We start from the raw sequence: 19,483 nt of genomic DNA, 5'->3' as shown, positions 1-19,483 counted from the left end.
GGTGGGGTCCCCCGGGCCCGGCCAGGCATTTTGCACACTGCTGAGAAAGCCCTCCAAGCCTTCCCTTGGCCCCTGCATCCCCGATGGGAGGGTTCAGCGGAGTCTTCCTCTCCTGCCCCAGCTCTCGCTGTGGGTGTCGGTGGGCACTGTCAGACCAGCCTGGTCTTTTCTTAAAGGTTTTTTTTTTCCTAGACTTTATTTATTTATTTTTAGAGAGATGGGAAAGGAGGGAGAATGACAGGGAGAGACATTGACCAGTGGCCTCTCTCATGCCGCCAACTGGGGACCTGGCCTGCAACCCAGGCATGTGCCCTGACTGGGAATCGAACCAGCAACCTTTCAGTCTGCAGGTTGGCGTACAATCCACTGAACCAGACCAGCCTGGTCTTGAGCAGCTGACTTAGGCTCTTTGAGGCCCAGCCCTCTCAGGGAGGAGAAAGGGGCTAACAAGACCCCTGTTCCAAGGCCCTAAAGAGGTCAACGAGACCCCTGGCACACATCTCATACCAGCAGAGCCCTCTGGTTGCTCTGCCACTCAAGGTGTGGGCCTGGACCAGGGCTTTGACAGCAGTAGGAGCCAGGCTAGATGCCCCCCCTGCCACTCTGCCACTGGCCTCAGCTGCAAGCCCCCCACCCCACCTGTGGGGAAGAGAAGTCACTCAAGGCAGCCAGTGTGCTTCTACATTCAGTTTATACACAGCTCTATACAATATACAGAAACCTCTATATACAGATATATTTATAGAATAAGCTATATTAATTTGTCTCTCCTTTTTACAGCAATATTAGTTTGGATCTTTCATACATTAAGTACAAAACGTCATGGGGGGATGGCACGTGGAGTGCTCGGGTGTCTGTGGGGCTGGCTGCTCACTGTCGATTGCATATGGAGGCCCCCCAGGCCCTGCCGGGAGAGCCTGTGCCACAGGTCTGTGGGACAGAGTGGGGGTCCAGCTGAGCCGAGCTGGGCGGAGGGAGGTGGCTCAGACCCCCCTCAAGTGTGAGGCGGGAGGAGGGGAGAGGCATGCAGCAGGCCCACCCTTCAGGTGGGGGCAGGTTAGGGGTGGGCTGACCCTGGGGCATCCAGGACTGAGTCCAAGTCTGCCCCGGCCCCAAGCCTGTAACCCTGGGTGGCTACAGCCTCGGGCTGGGGAGTCGGTCCCTGATGGCTCGGTCCTGGGCATGGGTGGGCACCACGCCCCCTTAGAGGTCTCTGGCCCACCATGGCAGAGGAGGAAGGCAGGCTAGGCCAAACGTCTCCCTGCTACTGGTGGGTTGCTTGTTGGAACGTTTCTGATTTATGATTTGTCGTTTTTAAGCTCTAAGAGCCACTGATTTGTTCTGCTTCTTTGCTGGGCCCCGGCTAAGCCAGCAGCAGGGCCCTGGGCAGGGCAGGGCAGGGTCTGGGGCCCAGTGAGGCGTGTGAGTCACAGAGTGAGGGAGCCCAGCTCCCAGGCCTCTGTGCCCATCTGTCAGGGTGGGCGGGGGTCCCAGGGCGGGGCCTGGGGCCGGGCCCCACTGTGTGTGCGGTCAAGGTCGGGGCCCAGGCCAAAGGTGCCAGGGATCGTGAGATGGGGGTCTTGGCCAGGGGAGCCCGGCTGACCCAGGGAGGCCGTGGGCAGGGCCAGAGTGGGAGGAGCTTGCCTCCGAGGAGACGGAAGGCACAAGCGGACTGTCAACGCCTCAGCACACACGTTTTCCAAAACGGGTCAGAGCGGCAGGCCAGACAAGAACAGGTGATGTCCGAAACCGAGCTCGCCCTGTGACCCCCGGGGCCACATCGCGGTCATTGGCTATTTTCTTGTCAGGCTGGGGAGGGGGATGCAGGCAGGCCGGTCAGGTGGGTGCCCCAGCAGCCCCGTCCTCAGGCGCAGCACGGACCCATGCACATGCACACACACGCCCCACGCGAGCATGCACGACCTCCCCCACTGGGCTCCACCTCCCCTCTGCTTCCCCCAAACCTGACAGGGAAAGAACCCTTCACGTGGGGGCTATGGAGGCCCCAGGCTAGGCCAGGCCACCCCCAGAGCCCTGACTCTCCTGCACCCCCCACCCCCAGCAATGAGCATGGGATCACTAGCCAGGTGCCACAATGTCCCACCCTTGGCCCCACTTCCCATCGAGAAAACACTGGGGACTGGGAGGAGGAAAAGCCCAGGCCAGTGAGCAGGGGACTGTGGGGGTGGAGGTGTGTTTGGTTTCAGAGCCCAGGGCCTGTAGCTGCCCAGGCGTGGGTGGAGGTGGTGTGAAGGTGTGACCGGGGCCCTCGCAGGAAGAGGGATTTGGGCATCCTCCATCTCAGGGCACTGACTCTGCAGCCAGGGGTGGTCACACCTGTGCCCTCCGTCCTTTGAATGACCAGGATCCCCAGGAGGAAAGACGAGCCAGGAGGTATGGGCAGGTGCAGGTGCCCAGCACCCACCGACAGAGGGGTCGACATGAGGGACACCAAGCAGAGAGGGAGTGGTCCTGGTGCCAGCCTCCTCCAGGCTCTCCAAGCCCCTGCCCTGCCCAGAGAGGGGCTACTGACCATGTGACTGGGGGTGGGGGGCTTGCAAGCCCAGGGTACATCCTGAGCCCAGTGCGGCAGCTTCTGTAAACATACACAACACTGCAGGCCCCCTCGGTGGGGGGTCACCCCAGGGGCTGGCCAGCAGGCACCAGATCTGGGGGGGGGTGGCCGGGACAGATGCCAGCCTGGACCACAGGTGAGAGTACATGGGGAGGGGTCTGCTCTTCCTCTCGGTCCTGGGAGAGCAGCCGGAGGGCAGTGAGGGGGAGTCAGTACGCCCACTGCCTATCCTGGAATAGGGGGTGCCAGGATGCCCCCGGGGGGTAGTGAGGCTGGCAGGCTGCCCCAGGCTCTCCCCCACTCCCCCCTCCCCTGTCTGGAGGGCCCAGACCCCAGCTGTCCTGGCTCTGGGGGTCCTAAGCTGAGGTAGGGATGTGGACCCCCGCTCAGCAACAGTGCCCCACGCCTGAGGCTGAACTGGCCTCGGGGGGGCCTCTCCTCCAAGCTGCCCGGCCCTGGGGGCAGCCACCTGGAGCCTGAGGCGCCACCTGCTCTGTCCCGGGCCTTGGCCGGCAGCCGCCCCTGGGTGCTAGCGTGCCGAGATGACCAGGTCATCCTGCTTGGCGGGGCTGGCCCCGTGGCCAGTGGGGGTAGAAGTTCGGATCTTGTCCACTGCCAGGCACTCCTGGCTGCTGAGGCTGGTGGGCGTCAGGTCCGTGAGCTCGCCCGAGGAGCTGAGCGGGAAGGAGGGCGACAGCGAGATGCCAGAGGAGGGGTCGGCCGAGCCGGCAAAGCGCCGCGGGGGCTTGGGCACCAGGTTGGGCTCGAACTGGGCGCGGAGCAGGATCTCTTGCTGGCTGGGGGACTTGGGGCCCTCGGCATAGTCGCTGGTGGGGCTCTCGGGCACCACCATGCAGTAGAGGTCCTGGAAGGAGCTGCTCTTGCTGTCCAGGTTGAAGAGGCTGTCGATGAACTCCGCAAACTCCAGCACCTGAGGGCTGGGCGAGTCCCCCAGGCGCCCATTGTGCAGGGCCAGCTCTCCGCGGGGGGCCGCCCCGCCACCGGCCTCTTCCTCCTGCTCATTGGCCACCACACTGGGGGGCCGCTCGGGGGTGGCACCCCCGCTGCCCAGGGCTGCCTCCAGGGGCTGGGTGTCCTGGGAGTGCTTGGACAGGCTGTCTGCGGCCAGCAGCTCGGTGCGGGAGCTCAGGGAGGGGTTTTCCTCGGGGATGGCGGGGTCGATGTAGAAGAGGTGGCCCTCATCGCGCTCCAGCACGGCGTGGAGGCTGGGTGAGCCGCGGATGCTGCGGAAGCCGGAGGAGCGGCGAGAGTCGAAGCTGTACAGCGACTCCGTGTCCGAGAGGCTCTCCATGGTGGCCAGCGGGGCCCGGCGCGCCTGCAGCTCTGCCGCCAGCCGCTCCTGGGTGGACAGCAGCAGCAGCTCCACGGGGTCCTGGCGGGCCGCCGCGGCTACGGCCACGGGGGACAGCAGCCGGCCCTCCGAGAAGCCCTCCAGGCTCATCTCAGACTGGGACTTGCTCCTGCAGACAGCAGGGCAGGGAGGGGCGAGACTCAGGAGGGGCACAGAGACCGCCCCCTCAACTCCTTGGCTGGAGGGAACTTGGGGAGGGGTGGAGGGGGAAGTCCACTTAGTGACTATGGAACTGTTTGGGCCAGGAACACTCGGAAAAGAAAAAAAACAACTTAGAAAAACCCGAGACAGAAAAAGGACCGATGCTGGGTTCAGCACGGTGGGCACCCCAATGGCCTGAGGCATTGGTGGAACACCAGGGCTCCCCAAGACCGGCTGGGGGCGCCTGCCCTCCGTGCCCCTCCCAGAGCCCCATCCCTTCCTCCCTCACATGGGGCCCTTCCGGCCTCGCCCATGCAGTACAGCCTCTGCCAGGTGAGGAGCCCTGGAGACTTCTGGCCGTGTGGCTGCCTGCAGGGAGTGAGTGAAGGTCAGGGGCAGAGGCAGGGTGCAGCAGTTACAGCGGAGAATGGACTCGGGCTCCCTCACGCGGCTGCCTGAGGAAACGCACAGAAGGTTGGGAGCCATGTCCGTGTGCCCCACAGAGGGCCAGGAATCAGTGAGTCCCCTCCCTCAGCAGCCTCTTGGCCAGACCTGTGCCCTCCCTGGGCTCAGGACCTGGGCAGGGAGGGTCCCAGAGAGGCAGGAGGAGCCCCACTAAGAGCCTGAGCCCCCCACAGAAGATTGTGTGTGAATGTGAGGCGTGTGTCTGGAAGCGCATGTGCACCCCACCTGTCTGCACGTCACTGCCCCACAGGTGCCTGAGTGACTGGGTCTGGATACAGGTGCCTCTGTCCATCCACATGCAGGGCTGCCTGTCGAGGCATGCCCTTGTGCGTGTGTATGTCAACCTCTGTCTCCGTGTGTCCTGTGTTTGAGTATGGCTTTGTGGGGCTGTGTGTACTCAGAGCAACTCATGAGGCACATGTCTGCACATGTGAGCCTCCACGCAGATACACACGCATGCATGTAGGCGAGTGCATGGTGTCCATCTGTCTGGGTCTCAAGGGCTAGGAGTGGATCTATGCCTGTGTGACTGGTGGGCCGTGTATCCTTAGATGCCCACTGACCCACGTGGGCTTCAGGAACGGCAGGCTGGGGAGCAGGGGTAGTAGGGCAGGACAGAGCCAGAGCAGAGGCGGCAAATCCACACTTTCCTGCACCAGTGTGCAGAGCTGCGTGAACATATGGGCTCAGTCGGTGCACAGAACACACGGGTGCACAAGCATGCGTGCTCTGAAATCACACTTGTGGTTCCTGCACACACCCTCCGGGGGAGGCGCAGGACTCACCTGATGCTGCTGTTTCGGTGGTCGGCGGCGGGCAGCTCCAGGGCGAGGCCAGCAGGCACCGGGGGTCCCGTGGGCAGCGGCTGCTGCTGAAAGATGAGCTCGGGAGTGAGGTCCACCTCAGTGGGGCTCACCATGACCTTCGCAGCAGAGAGCAGGGCCGTCTTCCCCTTGTTGTAGTTCTCCAGCACCTGGGGACAGGATGGGGAAGCTGGTGGAAGTGGATGGGTGACCATCACGTGCAGGGCTGTGGTGGCCAGCCAGGCATCTCAGGCCAAACAGCTGCACAGGGTCAGCCGGGTCCTACTCTTCCCCCCACAGGTCCCTTCCCCTCCAGGAAGACCCCGACTGGCCCTGCGACTGTGCCTTGCCGCACCAATGGGCCTGGTTGGAGTTTTCCTTCCCTGTGGTCGGCCTTTCTGTGGTCACTCGATGGCCAAGTAGGTCATCTATCAAGTGCCAGGTGGCCTTCAGGGCCTCCAAGCTCAGCCTGACTGAGGGACAGGTGGCAGTGTAGACAGGGCACGGCTGCAGAGGCCAGGGCACGCGTGGGCTCACGCCCCACCCCCCGGTTAACATCCCCGAGCACCCGCGCACCGGCCTGCACCACGGGGACCTCACCTTGTTGAGCCCCTCCATGACCACGTAGGGGAGGTGCTCGTGCAGCATGGCTGGGGAGATGATCACCTCGTTGAAGGCCTTGTTGTCGCCCCAGATGGCAAAGTACGTGGGCTCCTCCTGCTCGCAGCAGCTGAGGGGGCACAGGGGCCGGAGGGAAGTGGAGGGTGGGTGGCAGCCTGGCCTTGACCCCCAGGCCCTGGTTCTGCTCTTTGCCTGAACCCAGTAGAGGTGGGTGCTCTTGGAGGACCCCTGCCCCACCTGGCCAGCAGGCTGGTGTCCCTGGCTCTTGGTTCCTGTCTCACTCTCAGCCCCCACCCCCACCCCACTTCCAGCCTGGCCAGGAACCTTTACTTCAGACGGAGGCCTGGAAAGGCTGACCTGGAGCCTCAGCCATGGTCCCTACACAGCCTTCTCCGTGCATGTGGCCTGGGCCATGCCCACTCCACCCTGGGCATGGACGGAAGCAGGTACCCACCCTTTCCTCTCTTTCCCGACCCCACTCCCTCCACACCTGCTCACAGCTGTCTGCCACCTAATCTCAGAGGAAATGCCAAGCGACAACTCAGGTATGAGCTGGCAGGGCCTTAGGGTGGCCCCTTCAGGGCATCCACTTTTAAATGGACCACAGGTGGGGAGAGAGGCCCTTGGGGACACCAAGAAGACGGTGACACAGGGACAAGATAGGAGCCTGGAGTCTTGCTCTGGAATGGTCTTTTGTTCTACTTCCAGGGCCCAGACGGGGTAACCCCACCATGGGTTCCCTGGGTCACCAATCTGCCAGCCTCCGCCCCCAGTGCCCTGGAGGACGTGGCCCCTGCCCTGGCTGCTGCCGCCGCCCAGCTGACAGGGAGTGGGCCGCACCTACCAGCACTGCTCTGCTGGGTGGTTGTGGACCACGTGGATGATGCGGCCAGGTGGGTACAGCGGGGTGCTGGCTGACAGGGCAATGGTCAGGTCGCTGGGGTGGGTCCAGAGCCGTGTGCTGGCCAGGGCAGTCACCTCCACCTCCTCGGGCAGCTCTGACTTGGGGATGCATTTAGTGGCCCCCACGATGATTCGCCACTGTGCAGGCAGAGGGGGAGGGGTCAGCTGAGCATCGATGGCTGTGTGGGCGGGGACAGAGGTGCTCAGAGGGAGGGCCCATGGGTGACAGGGAGGAGCTGGGAGCCTCTGCCATGGGGCAGAGGGCGGGGCAGTGCCCACCCGAAGAGGCAGGGTCTCAGCTGGGCGGCAGCCATGGGGGCTAAAGAGACCCCAGGGACAGACAAGAAGGAGCTGTTGGACTTCAGGGCTGGAAAGGCACCGACCCCTGATGCCCTGGACGGGGAGACAGCCTCAGCGAGGGGAAGGACTAGCTCTGGGTCATTCCGCACGTCAGAGGCAGAACAGGCTGCCCAGTCCAGCCCAGCTGCACCCAGTCCAGCCTGGCTGCCTCGGGGTCGTTCCCAGCCACCCGTCTCCTGGGCCTGGGGAGTGCGAGACCGGGTCTGACGGAACAGCCCCACATCTCACACCAAGCCCCCCAGGAAGACACGGTCCACTAACTCTTTGCCGCCTGGCCCACCCTGGCACCTGGCACCTGGCCCAGGGTCAGGGCACCGAGGCTGGGAAGAGGCCGAACCAGGCCGACATGGCCAACGGGGTGCGGATAGGGCCACAGAGGCCCCCCTGGTCTGGTGAGCCCCGCCTGCCTGCCTCAGGGCACCCGCCGCAGCGTCCCCACCCCCAAGCCCAGCCTGCGGAAGGCCAGCATGCCTCAGGATGAGCCCCCGGTGTCCTCCGAAGACCTGATGAGGGGTCAGGAGGGGCTGACCCTCTCCACTCCGCTGCAGCGGGAAATCAGAACAAACTGCACCCCGACTGCCCTAGGCAAGTGCCAGCCTCCCTGAGCTGGGGCACAGCAGCAGCAGGCTCTGGGAGATGCCTTCCCGCCACACACTCGAAGCCTAGAGCTCGGGACTGGCTTTCTCCTGACTTTCAGAGAGAGTGGGATGGCTGACTTGAGGGTGGACTTTAGGCAGGTCTATGAGGTAGGGGCCAGGGCTCAGGAGTGTCAGAGCCCTTGGCTGGAATCTGACTCAGTTACAACTTGTTGTGTGAGCAAAAGCACGTCCCTGGCCCCCTTTGGGCCTCAGTTTCTCCACCTGTACAAGGACAGGCAGGGGGCAGGTGGGATGAGCTCAGAGATGCTGAGAGTCTGATGACCTGAGGTTGCCAGGACACCAACCACACCCCAGCCTGACCACACACCCCTGGGGCCACTGTGTTTGAGCTAAGGGACAGGCAGGGCACAGCAAGGTGCCCAGAGCCAGGGTGCCCAGGTGGGGGGGCGGGGAGGAGGCTCACTTTGGGCTTGGTGCTTCGCTGCAGGACATCCAGGAGCTGCCTGCGGAAACCTTCCAGCTGGGAGAGGCCGATCCTGGGGGAGGAACAAGGCAGGCGTCAGCCTGGCCTGGCCGGGGACCAGGAGGGGCATGGGGTGAGGGGCAGCAGGGGCCAGCCCAGGCCCAGGGGCAAGAAGACCGGGCTGCCCGGGTCCTGGGGTGGGCAGAGGGAGGTCTGCAGCTCAGCGGAGCCAAGCCAGGGAGAGGGAGGCCAGGCTTGGGTCCTGAGGGCACAGAAGCGGCTCTGGCGTCCCTTGTCCCTGTCTCTTGGGGCGACAGGGTGAGAGACTGTGGAGCCCAGGGGAGGAGGTGAGGCCCCGAGGAGGGGGAAGCAGCCCAGGTGGGACGGTGGAGAGAGGGCACCGTGACTCGCCTGGGAACGAGGTCTTTGCCCAGAACCACCGCTGTCACGAACTCCTTGGAGTACTCCATGGCATCCTCGCTGCCGGGGAAGCAGAGGGGGTGCTCAGGCCGGGGGGGGGGTCAGCCTGCCCCCACACTGTGGGGTGTCTCTAGACTCAAGGCCCCCTGGGCAGCTCGCAGGCACCGGGCTGCACTGCCTGCACTCGCCCTGCCCTTCCTGCCGGTCGGGCTTCGCAGGAGGTGGGCCTGGGGTCCTCCTGGCATTTGACAAAGACCTCCCTCCACTTACCAGGTCCCTTCCAGGGCCCCACTGACCAGAGGCCAGACTGCCCAGTCCAGCCCCCGGCCCCTGAGGACACTGAGGGCCAAGGCCGCTCACCTCAGCAGGCCCCCAGGTGGGGAGTAGGCGAAGCACTTGAGGCTCGGGTACTGGGGGCGCAGCAGGAAGGAGAGGATGGCGGCCGTGCCTGCGCCCAGGGAGTGGCCCACCACTATCAGGCCATAGTGTTTGGTTCCGCGGCCCTGGAGACCGAGAAAAGCCTGAGAGCCTGGCCCTGCTGCGCCACAAGCTGTCTTGGCTGACGCCAGGGAGGCCGAGGGGTCTTCCCAGGGCCCTGGGCCCACGTCCCTGCCGTGTGGCTGCTGGGGCAGCGAGAGAGCCCGCCTGGCCCCCTGCGAGCAACTTCTGGGGGGGACTCTTCTCACAGACTCTGCCCCCCCTTCAGCACCTTGCAGGGGTCAGCCCTCTGGACATGCCCTCCCTGTTTTCCTAGGAGCGGCTCCCGGCCTCCTAGACGCCGAGTCTGTATTTGGGAATGGCCTTGATACACTGTGATTGTACTCGGCTACAATCACTTGGTCGCCTTCCGCAATCCCGGTGCCCCGACAACCTGACTGGGCTGGGTGCGTGGAAAACGCCTCACCAGGTCTCTCCCGAAGGCCTGGGACAGGACCATCTCCTGCTCCAGCTTCTTCTTGATGTACTCAGCTGAGAGGACCATTCCCTGGGTGAGGAGGGACAGAGGGGGGCGCTCGGAGAGGGGCGGGGGGAGAGCAGGGCCTCTCAGGGGCCAGCAGCTCACTGCCCAGGCCTGCCCACACCCCCCTCGGCCTCCTGGCCACCTGGCTGTGGCGCCGGGGCATACGTTATCACACTGTTCCCACTTCTCAGATGAGGAGGCTCGGAGGGGTTGTGTGTTTAATAGAAACCACTGTCATCTCTTCCCAGCTGTCTCATTCAGGGTCGGGGTCCACGCTGCCCAGGGCTGTGGGGGTCCCGGCCAGGGATGCCCAGTGGACCTTCCACCCCTCTGACCAGGCTCTTCCAGTGAGCCCAGCAAGCAGGGAGGCCCCCACCCCAAGAGGACAGGTCTGTGTGCTGGCAGGGGAGAAGGCCAGGGGCCCACAAAGCCGTGGCTACCTTGTGTCCCAGCCAGGTGCCATGGTGCCCCTCCACGGGGAGGCGCTCGGCGTCACCGGTCAGGTCTGTCAGGGCGTCCTTGTAGAGACAGGGATCGGGTGAGGGGAGGGGCTGAGGAGGAAGGAAAGAGGGAAGCAGCACCCCTTCGGGCTGCCCACAGGCAGTTTACCTTGGGGGAGAGGGTTCCCCGAATACTGATCACCACCTTCTTCTTGTCATGGTCCACTGCCACATAGAAGGGGGTCTCGTACACCTAGGAAGAGGGCAGCTTGTGAGCCCGAGGGTCCCTGGGATGGGGCCAGACTCAGGCAAGTGACCTGAGCAGGTGTCCTCCCTGGCCAGGGAGTCTGTCTCCACCAGCCACCGGGCCCCTGCCAGTCTGCTGGCCCAGGTCACAGCCCCCCCTGCCTCCCAGTCACTGACCTGGGCTGCCTGGGTGCTGCCACCTGCCTGCTGCGTCCAGAGAGGTGACTGTCCCTCCCCCAACTCCTTCCCTCAAAGGCTGAGGACAGGGAGCCCCAACCCTGGGTGTGGGGTTTCCTAACCCCGAAGGGACTAGTGTGACATTGGACCCCACTTCCTAGCCCCGAAGAGGGTGTGGGAGAAGGGCCCACCCTGCTCTGCCCAGCTGGGGGTGGGCTGGAGGCGGCAGTGCCAGCAAAGCCAAGGGCTCCTGCATCCTGTGGGACAGCTTGGGCACCCAGGCCCTTGGCCGCGGCTCCTGACAGCGGGCTACAGTCTGGCCTGCCCTCCTTGCCTGGCCCAGGCCGTCAGGCCCCTCACCGCATCGTGGCAGGAGGTGTAGACGATGTCCACCGCCGTCATGTTCTCGTCCAGAAAGTGGCGCCGGATGGCGATGGCGTTGCAGCCACAGCAGTTGTCTTCCTCGATGGTGACTCCAGGGGCGAACCGAGGCCTGGCGGGGCACAAGCAGCACCTGGGGGGTGGGGCATGGGAGCTGAGGGCAGGGGCCGCCAGCAGAGCGGTGTCCTGCCACCCTCTCCGCAGCCCGCCCTTGCAGCCCGCCGCCTGCCAGGCCTCCTTGCAAAGCTCCACTAGACAGTTCCCGGCCCTTGTCTCCCTGGGCGTCTGGCAGCATGTGACCTGTGACCTGGGGACTCCTCCCTCCCCCGCGAGGTGGCCTCTCTCCTGGACTGCGCTTCCTCAGTGGCAGCCTCCTTGGCCAGTCCTGTCCCCAAGGCCCAGAGGTCTAGGCCAGGCTCCCCTCCCCTCGGGCTCTACCCGCTCCTGCAGGGGCTCATCAGGTCTCAGGGTTTAACGCCACCTCTGTGCTGACTGACCATCCAGATGCTCCCATCCACCCGCCCACAAGACCTCAGCCTCCCAGGCCCCAGGCCCAGAGTGCGCTCCCCACTGCCCTCCACACCCCGCCCGCTCATCCCTCAGCCCCAGACTGAGCCATCTTCCGTCCCCTCCCCACCTGGCCCCCCTCATCAAGCTGGCAGCACATCGGCCCCCTCGGCCTTCAGGTTCACGGCCAGACTGCACCCCTGCACCCTGCTCCAGGCCACCATGACCTCTGCCTTGGAGTGTCACCGTAGCCTCCTGCCTGGTCTCCCTCGTCTACGTCACCTTCTCGACTCAGCAGCTGGCCCTTCAAGATATGTCAAGCCATGTCGCTGCACTCACACCCTTAAACGCTGCCCTCCTTGCCCACTCTAAGAGCCCGATGCTCTCAGCGCCGAGGGCCCTGCCCTGTCTGGCCCTGGTTCTCTGGCCTGCTGCCTCCAACTCCCCTCTGGCCAGCGGCCTTCTTGCCCTCCAGACACGTTGGCCGAACTCCTGCCTCCACACCCATGGCCCATGCTGCCTGTGACACTCTTCCCCTGGATACTGTGTGGCTGGACTTGCTTCCTGCAGGCGTCTGTTGAAATGTATATTACGGGGCGGCACCCCCTGGCCACCTTGCCTAACACAGCCAGCCCCCCACCGGCATTCCCACGCTCAGCTCATTTTTCTCCAAAACAGCCATCTGGTTTCCTGGTCTGTGCATTGTATGTGCCTCAGTAGGCTTTGCTCTGCTTCAGAGCCATGTCACTTCACCAGCACCCAAAACAGTGCCAGGCCCATGGTAGGCTCCCCAAAATGAATGAATGAATGAATGGGTGTGAGCAGCTGAACTAGGCCCCTGCAAGGGGTGCAGCTGCTCCTTAAGCCACCAGAGGGAGCCAGAGCCCAACAGATCAAGCCAGGAGCCAGGAAAGCACTTGGCCTGCCCCTGCTAGCTGTCTTGAGACGACTGCTGAGTTTTTATGAAGAATCTTGAATTTTGATGATGATGAGGTTTGTCTTCACTTGAGTATCAGCCAAAGGGCTGTCACACACTTCCTAAAGGGGAGAAACCTTGCTGAGAAAACGCGGAGTGGAGTCAAATCTCCCGGGAGACCACCTCAGTGCATGCCCAGAGAGTCCCCCCCCATGCCAGGCCAAGTGAGTCAGGGGGCCTGAGTGTGGGGGCCAGGCTCCTGCTTCTCAGGCAGCTGTCTGCTCTCTCCAGCTTCAGCCCCTCCTCTCCCACTGAAATGTGGTCCCCGAAGCGTGGCCTTGGGAAATAGGCGGGACTTGAGTCCTTGCTCCAGAATGTCCCTTCCTGGTGGCGAGGGCCTGGAGGGCGCTAGGCTGCCCAAAGCCCAGTTTCCTCCTCTGTAGGAGCAGGTGCTGATGGCTACTTCCTGAGGCTAGTGTGACACCAAAGGCCCAAGGTGCCAACAGGGCCCGGCATGGGACAGGCACTCCATCTACAGTGGCTCTCCCTCAGTCCCGCGAGAGGCTGCCTCTGGGTCGGTGACTGGGGCCAGGGCACCGCTGAGTGGCAGGGCCCACAGCCTGAAGGCTGGCACTCCTGGCAAGGGGAGACAGAGGCAGGGCCACCGGCAGGCCTGGCCTGCCCTGCTCCTCGTGGGACGTGGGGTATGGGATGATGGGAGAAATGCTGCAGGGTGGAGGGCCTGCGCCCAAGGCAGGCGGACAGCCTGCCTTCCTCCTGTCAGTGCTGGGTCTGAGGACCCGCTCTGATAGCAGCAAGGAGCTGCTGCCAGCGCCAACACGCCTCCTGCCTGCGGAGCGCCTCGTGCCCCGCCTGCCAGGGCTCCCTGGCCTCTGAGATGGCCTGTGGGCAGGCAGGACAGACACTGCCATACAAATGATGTCCCCACCCTGCTGCCAAACAGCAGAGAAGGGCCTGTCAGAGCCTGGGCCAGGGGCCTCCCGGGCTGGTGCTCATCTCGAGAAGCTCTCAGCCTCAGCGGGCGCTCCCAAGGATGCCAGGAGGCGCACCAGCGGGGCGGGGGCTGAGGCACGGGGCGCTCTGTCCTTGCTGGGGGGCTGGTGGAAACAAGGTCCTGAGAGCAGGGGTGCTGCAGACAGACGCTGCCTGCCAGCCTTTCTAGAGCAGGGAGCCAGGGAGCTGTCCTCCTTCTGCCCAGCCGAGGCTGCCCGCAGGGACAGCTGGCACAGGGAAGGGCCCTCCTGGAGCCTCGCGCTCCTCTGGCCCACCAGGGGAAGCCGAAGCCAGCCCGGCCGGGCACCGACTGAGGGCGGCACCCGACCGCAGGCAGGTGAAGGCTGAGGGCACGCCAGCTCCTGGGCAGAACCTTCCACTGAAGGGCCTTCCCAGAGGCCCCTGTGGAGGGGTCTCTCCAGCAGGAAAGTCCTTTCTTTCCGAGAGGCAGAGCACAGGATGGGGCGGGAGAAGGGAAGGTGAGCGCAGAGGGGAGCGGGGGAGCGGGTCAGGCGGAGGACAGGAACCAGCAGTAGCAGGCGGGCAGCGACTCATCTAAGCCCCTCACAGCATTGCAGGTGGTGTGCACCCCCGTGCCCACTTGACAAACTGAGGCTGGCAGCGGGAGGCAGGCCTGCGCAAGGCGGTGAGGGCCAGTGTCCAGACGTAAACCTGGAGCTGCCTGACCCCAGGGCTAACACAGCGCCAGGGAGGCCGAGGCCCAGGAGGCTGCACAGGCCTCGAGGGGAGGCTGACCAGGGCATGGAAGCCACCTGCTGAGGGGAAGCGAGAGCCTCCCTCTGAGGGCCCAGCTTCTGGACCTCAGCCCCTCCATACTTGCAGGCCAGTGGGCGGNCGCCAGCTCCTGGGCAGAACCTTCCACTGAAGGGCCTTCCCAGAGGCCCCTGTGGAGGGGTCTCTCCAGCAGGAAAGTCCTTTCTTTCCGAGAGGCAGAGCACAGGATGGGGCGGGAGAAGGGAAGGTGCGCGCAGAGGGGAGCGGGGGAGCGGGTCAGGTGGAGGACAGGAACCAGCAGTAGCAGGCAGGCAGCGACTCATCTAAGCCCCTCACAGCATTGCAGGTGGTGTGCACCCCCGTGCCCACTTGACAAACTGAGGCTGGCAGCAGGAGGCAGGCCTGCGCAAGGCGGTGAGGGCCAGTGTCCAGACGTAAACCTGGAGCTGCCTGACCCCAGGCCCTCCCCTGCCCAGGGCTAACACAGCGCCAGGGAGGCCGAGGCCCAGGAGGCTGCACAGGCCTCAAGGGGAGGCTGACCAGGGCATGGAAGCCACCTGCTGAGGGGAAGCGAGAGCCTCCCTCTGAGGGCCCAGCTTCTCGACCTCAGCCCCTCCATACTTCCAGGTCAGTGGGCGGGGAGGGGGGAGGGGGGTGGTACTCACGAGCAGGACCTCGCCAGCTGGCAGAGGCCACAGGCGGGCTTACGCATCAGGTACATGGGCCAGCCGTAGGCTGCCAGTGCAAACAGCATGTAGTAGCAGACCTCCTTGTACCGTAGCATCTCTTGCTGGAAAACACGAGGCAGCGGGCCGTCACCTCCTGACCTTGGACCCTGCAGCCTCAGGGCCCAAGAGCTCCCCAGGGGCTGCAGACCCCCTCCCGTCTTGCAGGAGGAACCGCCCCTCCAAATGCTAATTGCATTTCCCTAATTATCTCCCTGCAACCAGGGCACGCATCCTCCAGAGACCTGTCCTGTTGCTCCAATCTCTGAATTACCGATTGGGGACAGAAAAACACTGGGAGCACTGGATCGATTTCCTCGCCCAGTTTCCCAATAAGGGGAGATAAGGGGAGGGGTGAGTGGTCATCCTGCCCCTCCCCCACCTCTGCAATGAGGTCCAGGCCCTCTGGCTAAGGGTGTCCAGGCCTTGAGCCATGGGCTGGCTCTGGACGTGGACACACTAGTCGCTGACTCTCTGGCTCGATGCACTGAGTCACCAGCTTGAAAGGGGCATCTGGGCAGAGGCGGATCTCTCTGGGGAAAGGGGCCAGCTGGAAACCCAGTGTCTGAGGCCAGGGCCTGTGGTTACCGGCCTGAAGGGCTGGAAGGAGGCAGAAGGCAAGGGTGTCCCAGCAAACTGAAGCTCTGGTCAGTGTCCCTGTGCCCCAGGGAACAGAGCACTCCCATGCTGAGAGGGCATTATCCACCTTGTACAAGTTAAAGAGGGTGATGAGTCATCCTGTGACGTTGAAGAGGTTCGGCCTTAATCAGGGCCCAGAGTGGTGGAACCCAGCCTGGGCCACTCATCTGCTCTTCAGGAACGAGCTGGAGAAGGTCTTACCCTCTCCGAGTGCCAGAGCTCCGGGCTGCAGGGTGGGGCGTGGCAGCCTCTGCCCGCAGCAGGCGGGGACTCAGCACCCAGAGGCTCGGCTGTCTGCCCGGCTGCCTGTCTGCCCATCTGCCCTCTTTGGGGAGTGGGGGCAGAGGGAGACCAGAGGCTTTTCCAGGGGGTGCAGATGGGAGGGTGAACCCCGACAGGCATCACTGTTTGCCGGCACCACACTGCAAACTGGACGCGGGAGGGCTGACTTCCTCCCCACCAGAGCTGAGTGGAAGGTGTGCCCAGGACCAGGTATGCACAAGTGGACAGGCATTGGTGGGGGGGGGGCGGTCAGGGACTCGCTCAAGGCCACAGTGACCGTGGGAGCTGACGCACAACCCATCGGTTGGCTCCTCAGGCAGAGCTGGCGCCGGACAGCGCCCCTCTCCCCGCACTGGTTTCTGCGGGAGGTCCAGGAGAAGAGGCTCCAGCTGGAAGCTGGAACCCAAAGTGCTGCGTCCCACTGCCTTTTGTGACAGTAGCAGTGACAGCAGCGACAGCAATCACAGCACGGCACACTCTGGGAAGTACTTCATAGTCCTGAGAGACCAGGGCCAAACATCCAGCACAGTCAAGCAGATTCAGGGGGTTCCTCTGTACAGCCAGCAAGGGGGCGGGGCTCTTGGGAGGAAGGGGGCGTGGCCGAGAGGAGGGGCTGGCTGGAGCAGGCGGTTTGCTGGGGTCATTCCTGCCGAGGGAGAGACAGGGTGGGTGGGGGGAGGTTCTGACTCACCGAGTTCTTGAGGTCGAGGTACTTGGTGTTCCTGGTCACTGGCATCCCGGACAGGAAGGCCAAGATGTCATTGTTGGCCTGTGAAACAGGTGTGTGCAGGTGGTGGCCCCAGGCCAGCTGCATGCTGAAGGAGGGGTCTGGGTGCCCCGCCCTGTGCTCTGCCTGCTTCCTGGGGGCCTTGGGAGCCAGAGGGTCCTGTGGTATCCCGCTCTTCTGTGACCCAGCAGTTCTCAAAAGCTGGGGTCTCATCATATTGCTATTTGCTTCCCTTCTATTCGAAGAGCCATCCCCAACCTTCGCTGGGGACATTCCTAGGCCCGGCGGGGGGGACACACTTTGTGGGAGATGCTGGGAGACCCCAGCTAGGACTGGTGTGTTGTGGGGTGTGGAGTGGGCGGGACAGAGAGGCGAGGGCACAGGCTAAAGCCCGAGCTGCATCACACATTAGCCCCTGTGCTCACAAGTCCCTTGTGGAGGCCTGGCCGGGAAGCTGCCACATGTGGCCCAGCAGGGGGCGTGGCTCAAGCCAGAGCCATGAGTGGTGGCTGCAGGAGTGAGCTGGGGAAGAGAGGGGGCTGAGCAGCAGAGGGTGGCTTCCAGGGCCCAAGAGATGTGTAAACCCAGGCACCAGGAGCAGCGGCGACGGCAGGGGTGGCCGGGAGAGGCCTGGGTGGGAGGCGGTGTGGGGCGGCACCTGGAGAGGGGCCCGTGCTCACCTCGTCCAGCACAGCATTGCGCTTGGCCCGCTGTCGCTGCCGAAGCAGGACCAGGCCGGCGATGATATCAGACGGCACAATGTCCAGGTCCCGGAAAAACTCAGCAAAGAGGTAGGCGATTTCGGAGTAGGCATCCTATGAGGTCCAGGGAAGCAGTGGGCAGGGGCAGCAGGAGAGAGAAGGAGAGACAGAAGTGAATACCCTGGGCCCAGGTGTCTGCTTGGGCCCCTGCACAGGTTCACCCTGGCACCTCGAGGCATCGACCCCGTGCAGCCCTCTGGAGTGCCAGCCTGAGGGCCTCACTCTGGGCCCCGCAGACCTGACCCTTCTCCCTCACCACCTCCCGGCCCTCCTCTGTCCTCGGAGCTCCTAGGGCACTCACCGTCTAGCACGCACAGATGCCACCTGGAGCCATTTCCTGCTCTTTCCCCACACACTAGGCATCAAGGCCTGCACAGCCCGCGGGTTTCTTCTCCGGCCTTTCTCTCTAGCAGAGAAGCCAAAACTAAGCTCCTGCCTGCTTCCTCCCACCTCTGAGTTTCTTCCCAGCTCCTGCCCAGGGCTGCAGGCTCAGGGACCCCACCATGTGCCTGGAGCAGGGTGCAGGGCTGGGCCAGGGGCTGCTCTGGCTTCCCAGCTAACCCCGACCTCGGGACGGCCCTGCTGGTTCCTGGGCCCTGAGTCCTCCCTGCCTCGCACCAAGCTGCCGTCTGGAGCCTTGCCCCTAGCCTGTTTGGAGAGCCTGTGCTGGGAAAACACTTAGGGCGACTGGTTGTGCCGCTGGTCCACCCTTGAGTGTCTGGCCCTTGCTCAGAAAGACAAACAAAGCGTTGCAAACTCAAACACCTGGGGAGCCAAAAGGAGCCAGCTGCGGCTTGGCCCCGATGGTGCGGCCCTTCGAGAGGCCCAAGCTGCCCCATCCAAACACACAGAAGTTGATGTTTAAATGTTGGCATCCAATTCAAGTTGTTAAGGAACACGGCAAAAGTTGAAGAAAATGTACTCTGGGCTGGACCTGACTCCTTCTCCCCACACTTAGCCCCACTGTGGTGTTCTGCCTTCTCACCAGACTCCAACACCAGCTCTGACTCTGCCGTGTACCCTTCTCCAGCCCTGGAAGGCCTGGCCCCCGTCTGCCAGGGGGCAGCTCCCCGAGCTCCACATGGCCTGCCTGTGAACCAGGCCCTGGGCCATGACTCCTTAGACCCTTAGGTGGGGGTGTTTCCCACCCACCAGGGAAACTTGGAGGGGGCCCTGTCTTATACTCGAGTATTCACTCCACACCTCACCGGGGGCTGCTGGTGGGAAAGAGCCACTCGAGGCTTCTGGTGGCTTCCACGCTCAGGGAGGAGCAGTCTCCTGTCCTCACTGGCTCTGCCACTAACTAGCTGTGGGACACCCCACCTCTCTGGGTCTCAGCTGCCCGATCTGCAGAACGAAGGGCTGGACTAGATGGTCTCCAAGGGCCCTGTGAGCGCCGGGAGCTCTGCCTGAGGCCCCGAGGGCCCTGCCTCCCCATCCCCTTCTGCAGCTCCCTGCCGCCAGGTTGTTCCTCGGAGCACCAGGAGCCAAGGCCGACTGTGTGCCCAGGGCTGCACTGAGCGCTTTGCAGACTTCCAGCTGGTTTGCAGCTGGTGAGACGCTGCTTTTCTTTGACTTCGAGTTGCCTCAGTTTTTGAGTGTCTCATAAACTAGACTCTGAGTTCCAAGGTGGGGGGTGGTCAGTGAAAGACCTTCCAATATTTCTGTTCCCTTGACGAAGCGAGAGGTCAGCTGTTTCACATGCAGGAGGGGGCTCGTATATGTGCAGGCTGCCACCTGGCTCCCACTCCGAACCCGGTCGCCTCCCTCCAGCCAGGCCCACCCAGCTCTGCCCATGAGCCAAGGCTCCTGAGGCATGGACAGCAGGACACGAGCCCTCGGGATGCCACCTCCTGGCACTTACTGACTGCGAGTCCTTGGTCCGGGTGCAGCAGAGAAACACTTTGAGCCGGCGCGACCAGCTGGTGGCCTGACCCTCCTCTAACCGGTGCCTGCAAGGAGGGGAGTTGGCATGTGTGAGGTCATAGGGCTGGACCGCAGAGCCAGCGCTCGGTCATTATGAAAACAGGGTGGCCTGTTCCCAGCACCCCACGAAAAGACTCCTTCAGGGCGTCTGGGCCCAGCCAAAGTGGAGTGGCCAGTGACCAGGCTGCCCCTGAGGGGACTCCTGCTGGCCTAAGGTGGTATGCCGATGGCCCGGGCACCCAGCTTTTGCAGACTGAACACCAGCCTGCCTTGGGGGCTCCGGAGCGGGCAGCCCCAACCTGCCGCACAGAGCTGCCTCTGCTC

At 63.8% G+C, this 19,483-nt stretch overlaps 1 protein-coding gene across 4 annotated transcripts in view; it reads right to left on the bottom strand.

The window, feature by feature from the left end:
• Nucleotides 1-675: 675 nt before the first annotated feature.
• The window catches only part of DAGLA (diacylglycerol lipase alpha), a 61,150-nt gene continuing 42,342 nt past the window's right edge, over nt 676-19,483 (bottom strand). For all 4 annotated transcript variants that reach the window (XM_037060552.1, XM_037060553.1, XM_037060554.1 and 1 more), the window contains 15 exons: nt 19,098-19,185; nt 17,153-17,287; nt 16,437-16,514; nt 14,765-14,889; nt 10,907-11,060; nt 10,293-10,376; nt 10,124-10,201; nt 9,627-9,707; nt 9,083-9,225; nt 8,714-8,782; nt 8,303-8,375; nt 6,822-7,018; nt 5,957-6,086; nt 5,339-5,526; nt 676-4,056 (listed from right to left, as the gene is read on the bottom strand). In XM_037060552.1, the coding sequence (XP_036916447.1) occupies nt 3,105-4,056; nt 5,339-5,526; nt 5,957-6,086; nt 6,822-7,018; nt 8,303-8,375; nt 8,714-8,782; nt 9,083-9,225; nt 9,627-9,707; nt 10,124-10,201; nt 10,293-10,376; nt 10,907-11,060; nt 14,765-14,889; nt 16,437-16,514; nt 17,153-17,287; nt 19,098-19,185 (2,575 nt within the window). In that variant the 3' untranslated portion in view covers nt 676-3,104. The remainder of the gene's footprint in view (nt 4,057-5,338; nt 5,527-5,956; nt 6,087-6,821; nt 7,019-8,302; nt 8,376-8,713; nt 8,783-9,082; nt 9,226-9,626; nt 9,708-10,123; nt 10,202-10,292; nt 10,377-10,906; nt 11,061-14,764; nt 14,890-16,436; nt 16,515-17,152; nt 17,288-19,097; nt 19,186-19,483) is intronic.

Source organism: Sturnira hondurensis, unplaced genomic scaffold (assembly GCF_014824575.4).
Source record: "Sturnira hondurensis isolate 20B ecotype Veracruz unplaced genomic scaffold, ASM1482457v3 Scaffold0011880, whole genome shotgun sequence".
Lineage (NCBI taxonomy): Eukaryota > Metazoa > Chordata > Mammalia > Chiroptera > Phyllostomidae > Sturnira > Sturnira hondurensis.
Note: the sequence above shows the minus strand (reverse complement) of the source record. Positions and strands in the feature narration are given on the sequence as shown.